Genomic DNA, 8738 nt, shown 5'->3' with positions numbered 1-8738 from the left:
GACGGATTAATCGGTCAAAGACCACAGAGCAACATAGACCTACGTGCATGTGCATAAAGTTCACTTTCAGTTTTGACATTTCGGTGACGTGGCGTCCGAGTGACAGCTTTTGTGTTTGACACGGCGTCGAAAAGGTTAAGACCTCTCGTAGGGTTAAATTATCTGTGTAGTTGATACATTCATCATCATACGTTGTTTCCGCAATCATATTCTGTAGATCAGTATAGGCAAAGGTTCATTGAAAGACAGCCGATGTAGATGGCGCTGTACGTCTCCGTATGTCGATCCAGTGATCACAAAAATACTCAAACTACGGGGCAAGATCTTTCTTAGACTACATCTCTTCTACCATTAACCTTCTCCACGCCGTGTCAAACACAAAAGCTGTCACTCGGACGCCACGCCACCGAAGTGTTAAAACTGAAATTGAACTTTATGCGAATGCACGTAGGTCTATGTTGCTCTTTGGTCTATGACGGATTAATCGGTCTTTGGCGTTGAACCTACGCTACCGATATATCCGTCATTGGCGTCTAAAAGGTTTAATAAACTTTTCATTACATCTTATAAAACAAAGTGCCCCACCGCGTCTGTCTGTATGTCAGTATGTTCGCGATAAACTGAAAACCTACTGAACTGATTTTAATGCGGTTTTCACCTATAAATAGACTGATTCTTGAGGAAGGTTTAAAAGTATAATTGCGACGTTTTCAACCAAAAGGTACCACATTGTCGCTTGTCGATAACGTTGATTTCTAATTGAAGCTATATGGAAATACCTCCTTACTGACAAGCGACAATAAGTACCCTTTTTAATTGAAAATAGCACAATTTATTAACCTGTACGAAGTCGGGGCGGGTCGCTAGTTGATTATAAGGTAAATATACTTACTTTACTCTTTGAGGTAAGTCACGCAAAAAATGAAACTCAATATTGCACCAGCAAATTTATTTACTAACTTTCTTCTTCTTTTTCTTCCCTACTTCCTTCTGAGTATTGACCTTCTCCGCTTTCCGCTTGATCTTACTTATCTTCCCTATCACATCCTTAAACCTGTAATAAATAGTATGTATTAACATATGCTGTACGTAACTTAAAATAGTAGATTGTGCCAGAATGGAACAAAAATATATAATTGTGCCAGAATGAAGCAAAAATACATAATTGTGCCAGAATGGAGAAAAATACATAATTGTGCCAGAATGGAGCAAAAATACATAATTGTGTCAGAATGGAGCAAAAATATATATTATGCCAGAATGGAGCAAAAATATATAATTGTGCCAGAATGGAGCAAAAATACATAATTGTGTCAGAATGGAGCAAAAATACATAACTGTCCAGAATGGAGCAAAAATACATAATTGTGCCAGAATGGAGCAAAAGATAGATACATAAGGTGAAACGAAGTTCGCCGGGTCATCTAGTAATACGTGGGCAATTCTGTAAGTTTCTAGATTCTTTTATATGAGACGACTTATTTTTTTTAAGTGGCCAGTTCCAGGAATTTTCAGTATGTCCTAAGTATATAAATACTTAAATACATAGCAAAACACCCCTGACTCAGGAACAAATATTTGTGCTCATTACAATGAGCACAAATATGGCCGGGCCTTATCGGGATTGAACCCAGGACCATCGGCTTCATAGGCAGGGTCACCCACAGCCAGACGGGTCGTGTATCGGACTTAATTACTTAGTTTTAGATCCGACCCCTACGGGTTTTTTACACAAGTTTTAAAAATACATTGTTAAAAATTGTGCAATTTACGTTACCCTTGGAACGCGAGTCCGACTCGCACTTGGCCGCGTTTTTTTAAGCAGTCGGATCTGGTTTTTTGTTTTTATAATAATAATTGGGGCATTTTCTATGAAAAGGGACCTTATTGTCGATGGCGCTTACGCCGCACAGCGTCGCGCGGCATTGTATTTGTATCGGAGCATCGTTTATAATGGCGTAAGCGCCATCGACAATAAGGTCCCTTTTTATAGAAAATACCACAATTTTTGCTTGTTTCTATAAGTTTTTAATATTAACCTATCATCCTTCTTCATCAAGCTCTTGTTGACTTTCTTGAGTCCCTCTTTGATGCTGGCGTCTATGTCTTCAGGGCGGAGTCGATCTTCTGTCTCCTTCTTCATTTGCGATTGCAGCTGCTTGATTTTCGCCAGTTTCGCCTTTTTGGCGATCTTGATGCGCTTGCGACGCATTTCTTCTAATCTGTGGATAAAATCATGCATTATTTTACTATTCTAGTCTAACAATAGAATACTCCCAAAAATGTAATTACTATGTAATAAGCTGCATTTTTGATACACAAATAAATCATTTTCATTTTCATTTCATTTCATTTCATTTCAATCTAATCTATTGTTTGTCCACATTTAGCCATAATTTGGGTTTTCTCAGAAACGCGTAACTTTTCAGGATTGCCAAAAACTAACCTAACCTATTTATAGGATAACCTTAGGAAAATCCTGAAAAGTTAACGGTTTCAGAATAATGACTAATGATATTATGACAACATACACATACATTATGACTTTCAATAATTATGTCAAACAAAGGGACCCCAAATTAAGCGCAATTAACAAAGGTTATGCCAGGACCTAATACTCATTTACTTCGGACACCTCTCACGTCGCTCCTCGGATAGCCTGGAGAATGTTATAATGACGGGTAAAGTTGAAGGCACCAGACCTCAGGGCCCTCCTACTAGATGGTGTGCTCAAATCACTGCACTTATGCAATTAAAACTGCACGAGGCCATGCGCTTGGCGAAGAATAGAAGCCTATGGAGGAACCTGATCTTCAACAGAAGGACATGATGTCACGATCCTCAGCATTGAGGGACCGACTGAAGAAGAAGAACAAAGGTTATACCAGAATGGGTTAGTCAAACTATTAGTTAAGTATTTAGTATCATATACCAAGGTTTAGAACTACTAACCCGGCTTCCATGGCATCAGGGTCCACCCCAGCTTGGATCCACCTCTTCACTCTGTAGCTCCTCTTCCGCTCCTCAAACTCCTCATTGTCGAGTTGTGCCTCTTGCTCCCGCCGAGTGACGCTCACGGTTGTGAACACTTTTACTGCTTCGTCATCTGTAGAAAATAATATTTTTATTGTCAGTGTAAAGTTCCTCAGTCGTAAAGTCAGTGTATAATTGCTTACCATCAATTGAATATTATATTTTTACGTACTTACAGTCTGGCAAATAAGTGGCAACACTGTAGTGACGTCCCTTTCAAATCAATCTAAGAAAAACGGGACGACACTACAGTGTTGCCACTTTTTAATTTCTACTCTTTTTTGCCAGACTGTAACATAATACAAATCTGCTTCATGCAGCCAAATCTTCAACCAGGCCGTAGCTGACTATAAAAAGTTCTTACCAACCAGGCGGCAACCTTTAAGGATTTGCCACACTGGATGCGTTCTGCGGGCAGCGGTCAGGACAGTGACAGCAAACTCCAACTTCAAAGGTTGTTGTCAATGTTGTTCATACATAATGCGGGTTTGATCTGACCGCAGAACGCATCCAGTGTGGCAAATCCTTTAAGAGCGCTCTTACAAGAAAAGTCGAAATAATGTAAAATTGATGATATTCCCGACAACATTTAAGACTTTACGCTCATTATTAGAAATAAAGAGTACTTGTTCCAGTAAGAGCGTCTTCTTATCTTTAGGAATATCGTTGTACATTTTAGAAAAAGGACTAATTAAATTAGTAATGATTTTTTTTCTGATGGTCGTTTACGAAAAACCGCGTGAAGCACTGAATTGTGAGCTCTTATTTGTAAATTTTGAGAAGTTTATTCTGCTAAAGTTGGATATTTTGTTTTACTAATATCCTGTACTTTAGGAATATCGTTTGACAATCTTTCTTCATGCCTTTGAGAAAGAGAAAATCAGTAGATGACCTACCATCAATTTTGAACTCGGTAAGTTTGGTGTTGATGTGTGCCTCTATCTCGCCCAGTCTCAGGATGTCGTACGGCGTGATCAGCGAGATCGCCATCCCAGTGCGTCCCGCTCTCGCTGTTCGGCCCACCCTGGAAAAATTTACGATTTTCTGCAAAAAATTCCCAACATATACCTAGCATAGAGTAACTTATACTAGAGCGGTACTGTCATAGTAAATTTTGTAACCCCAGTAAATTCACTGCCATCTGTCGACACACTTTAAAACTAAAAATAAATATTTATAAAAATACGATAAAATGTATTTAAATATGGATAAATGTTTTTTTATATCTGCATTAATTATTTTTATGATTTTGACCCATGTTCTTTCACTGATATGCGTTAAAATTATAAATAACAAACGAAACCGTCAACGCCCTCTATACGAGTGTAGGCCAAAACTAGTGGCGCCCTCTGATCGAGAATCAAATTTTCGTGATTTTCGAGGCACGTTTTTTCCTTAGACTGTATCCATCTATTACGGAGTTATATCTATCTTTGTACCTAGGTAGCGTGATTGATTTAAAACGGGGCTCCCTCATTTATCGGTCAATGTAAAGTTTTCCCGAAATCGGCAAGCTGATGGACTTCTGTGACATTTATAACACATATGTACCAACACAGCTTTGACAATAAACAAAATATTTTCTCATCTTATCTTCAATTTCCAATTTAGACCACAAGTTGGAAGACACTTTCTTGGTTTTGGTAGACATCAGATTGGTTTTTGCATGCATTTCAGTTTATCATGCTCACTTTAATTCAATAACGACTTATGGCATGGTAATTTGGGGAAACTTTACCTACTTCTATAAGTCTGCCTCACCTGTGTATGTACTCCCTAGGCTCCGTCGGCAGCTTATGGTTAACCACCAGGTCCACCGTGGGTATGTCGAGCCCCCTGGCCGCCACATTAGTGGCCACGAGCGTGCATCTCAGGTTGCTCCGAAACTGCGCGAGCGCGGACACGCGTTCCTTCTGCCGCATGAAGCCGTGGAGACACACGTTGTCCATTCCGATGGCGTTTAACATCATTGAGAGGACTTGGCATTCTCTGTTGAAAAAAAAAGATGTGGGTGGATAATCTTTGTTGTTCTTAAGTGTTCAGATATAAGGGAAAAGTGAAAGAGGAAAAAAGTAACAGACGGACAGAGTTACTTTCGCATATTGGTATTGGTAGGGTTTGATTTCACCAGGTAGTAAACAAAAGCCCCTAAACAAAATAATGTATGCATATTATTAATTGATACATTTGTATTAGACAGGAAACAGGGATTTGACACAGTTCTTCGCAGTGTATAACTCTATACTATTGACGCACAAAAATGACAATTATGTCAGTTTTGACACAGATTTACATACATGAATAAGGCAACAAAATTAATTTAAACTATAAATTTTAACTTTAAATCAAAAGAAAGCGATTGAATACCGCGTGTATACAGACATAGATATTTATAACGAAGGCATCGCGCCCTCGTCGCTTAGGTATATACTTTGGGGATACAGGTTAAGTTGCAATCCAAGGTGCAATTAGAGAAGCACTAAATGAGAATGCTTACTTTTTAGTATCGGTGAAAACCAGTACGTGCGCGCTCGGTTTGGTCTCGCGATATTTCCTGAGAGCCTGAACGAGATACACGTCGCGAGCGTACGCGGGGCATACTGCGTATCGCTGGTCCAATGTGGAGACAGTCAGCTGGGAATCAGTTTCCTTCCATATTAGGAGTTTCTGAAAAATAAATATGCCAACAGATAGAAAAAAAACCGGCCAAGTGCGAGTCGGACTCGCGCACCGAGGGTTCCGTACTTTTGAGTATTTGTTGTTATAGCGGCAACAGAAATACATCATCTGTGAAAATTTCAACTGTCTAGCTATCACGGTTCATGAGATACAGCCTGGTGACAGACAGATTGACAGCGGAGTCTTAGTAATAGGGTCCCGTTTTTACCCTTTGGGTACGGAACCCTAAAAACTTGAGAAGTAAAAGATAGACAAGATAATCATACGAAGATACACTTTACAATATTTTATTCAACTCGCAATTGACACGAGGTTGTCTTCGAATCAATACTGATCCTGCATTATCATAATCATTAATTAATCATGTGTAAATGCCCTATAATATTTAATTGTAAATATTTCAGTGTTTCGATTGTACATAACTTTAAATTCTTTACTTACTTCTTTGTTCAAGGGAAGTATTTTAGAGTCCCTGACTTCATCAGAAATAGTAGCAGAGAAGAGTAAGTTTTGTCTCTTTGCGGGCAACACACTGAATATTGTCTCCAAGTCATCTGTGAACGATTCACTGTATAGCCTGAAAACAACAAAATCGTATTTGTTTATAGTAAGTGTATGTTTAGCACAATCATGCACATGCAAAATGTGCAGTGAAAAAAAAACGGCTAAGTGCGAGTCGAACTCGCCCACCGAGGGTTCCGTACTTCTTAGTATTTGTTGTTGTAGCGGCAACAGAAATACATCATCTGTGAAAATTTCAACTGTCTAGCTATCACGGTTCATGAGATACAGCCTGGTGACAGACAGACAGACAGACGGACGGACAGATAGACAGCGAAGTCTTAGTAATCGGGTCCCGTTTTTACTCTTTGGGTACAGAACCCTAATAAACTATGTACTATATTAAATAATAATAGCAACTAAAATGGCTAACTAAACATCTAAAACTAAGTTTTTGAAGTTGATTCTTTAAACTTACCTGTCAGCTTCATCCAATACCAAATACTTGATCTTCTTCAAAGAGAATGTGTCGCAGCCAGTAATATGGTCCGCCAGACGGCCCGGCATGGCTACCACAATGTGGGGTCTCTTGGCAAGCTTCAGGGACTCTTCCAGTTGATCTGAACCGCCGGTCACTATGCATACTCGGAGGGAGAGGGGCTGCCCGAGAATGTTGAATTGGTCTGCTATCTGTGGTTGTTAAATTTAGTATTTATTTAATTGTTATTTCTAAGTCTTACACTTACAATTCGTATATTCTTGCAAAAGCTGTAAAAATCCACAGAAAAAAATATATAAATCCGGTACTCACTCAGGCACTGTTAGTGCTTGAAAATGGAGACCTAGGCTCTCCAAAACATGTCGCGCGAGTGACTAAAAATATGTGAGTGAAACCGCTAAGCTAGTTAAGTTAATATACAATTTGTCTATGATATAGATACTAACAGACAATGCAAAGCCATAACTGTTAAATTTGGATCTTTAATTGCTGTGTGATTTTGGGATTTTCAACCCCTAAAGGTACAGTGATGAAGTTTTCAACATCTATGTGGACAAATCGCAGGCAATATGTAAACATTTTGCTAATAAAAATATTTATTCAATCGTTGTTAAAAGCCGAGGCAATTTTATACAATTTACGTAACAGTCGTGCCTAGCTTTATCAAAACTTTTAAAACACTATAATACCTGGTATGCCAGCTCATGCGTAGGTGTTAAAACTAGCGCAAAAATCCCGTAAGGGTCCTCTGCTAAATTCTGTAGAATAGGTAGAGCGAACGCGAACGTTTTACCCGAGCCCGTCTTTGCTGCACCTATGCAGTCATTGCCTTCCAGTATCTCTTTTAGACAACCTTTTTGGATTGGAGTTGGTGTCTTAATTCCTGAAAAGATAACAAAAAAGTAGTTTACATAGTTCATAACGGCAGCTGAGACTATTTTGCGATAAATTACAAAGGCTAAATTATAATTAATTACGAAAACTAAGCGAAAGAACCTACCAAGATTGAATAGTTGTTTTATTAGCCATTTCTTCACACCGAGAGCCGCAAATTCTTTTCCCTCGTTGTCTTCCATTGCTGTTGTATATTATTTAGAAACATGGGACATTACATATAAGAATTTAGGACTTAAATTATCTGAGCAGACCAACACGGGCAACACGTTGTTTTTGTCACCACATGACAATGACATGAATGACATATACTATTTGACAATGACCATAAATCTAGTATAAATAGGATTAGGCATGAGTAGTGGTGGGAACTGCCAGAACGGGATAGTCTTATGTATATTATGTAAAAAGCGTTATTATTGTTTGTCCTTGTTACAGTCTCACAATTTTTTATTCCCCCATAAATTTGTATGGTTAATGGTGGGCTACAAATCTACTCGACCGACCATATTGACGCAATGCTTATGTTCTGTCCCTCACAGACGCAGTGCGCACGCGGTAGGCCTCTTCTATGGGATCCTACCTTCTATGACAATGACAGTGACAGCTGACATTTAGTATAGTTTAGTTTATTTCTTGGTTTATTTTCACGTTCGCGCCGTTAGAGGCAAGTGTTGATTCGGTGTTCTATCATTGAATTACATCATATAATAATTCGTTTGGTTAAATATTACTATTTTTTACCAAATTTATTGCATTAAATTGATTTTACCGGGGCATTATGTGTCTAGTAGTTCAATTTAATTTTGTTTCAGAATAGTATCGGTAAATTGTTACGTTGAACGGAAAATACTAGTACACGTAGAAATATACAAAGCCAAAACAAATATGGCCTTGTAAAGACAATGTAACCAATGACTTCTGTTGTTGCAAGTATATGATCCAATCAACTCCCTTCGTTCCGTGAGAAACTTTCTTAGATTGCATTTTGGCCACTGACAGCGTTTCTCCCACTTACAAAATATGAAATATTTACATATAGGTACGTGGATATGATATCTATGGGTGGTATTCCATCTGTCCAATGAGTGTCCAATATCTTTGTCCAATGTGGTCCGATGTCATTGCGTCT

General features: G+C 38.6%; 2 protein-coding genes across 2 annotated transcripts in view; both read right to left on the bottom strand.

Annotated features, from left to right (window-relative positions):
* The window catches only part of LOC134747320 (RNA-binding protein 28), a 384741-nt gene that overhangs the window by 319359 nt on the left and 56644 nt on the right, over positions 1–8738 (bottom strand). The gene's annotated exons all lie outside the window — the stretch shown is intronic.
* On the bottom strand, positions 935–7885 carry LOC134747310 (probable ATP-dependent RNA helicase Dbp45A). The gene is made up of 10 exons (XM_063681938.1): positions 7713–7885; positions 7402–7595; positions 6692–6903; positions 6154–6289; positions 5531–5700; positions 4795–5022; positions 3930–4057; positions 2953–3106; positions 2040–2222; positions 935–1054 (listed from the first exon to the last, which is right to left on the bottom strand). Exons 1-10 carry the CDS (start codon positions 7786–7788, stop codon positions 949–951), a joined length of 1587 nt encoding a protein of 528 aa, XP_063538008.1. The 5' UTR covers positions 7789–7885; the 3' UTR covers positions 935–948.

The sequence above is a fragment of the Cydia strobilella genome, chromosome 14 (genome assembly GCF_947568885.1).
Source record: "Cydia strobilella chromosome 14, ilCydStro3.1, whole genome shotgun sequence".
NCBI lineage: Eukaryota > Metazoa > Arthropoda > Insecta > Lepidoptera > Tortricidae > Cydia > Cydia strobilella.
The sequence above is the reverse complement of the archived record's forward strand: the minus strand, read 5'-3'. Positions and strand labels throughout refer to the sequence as shown.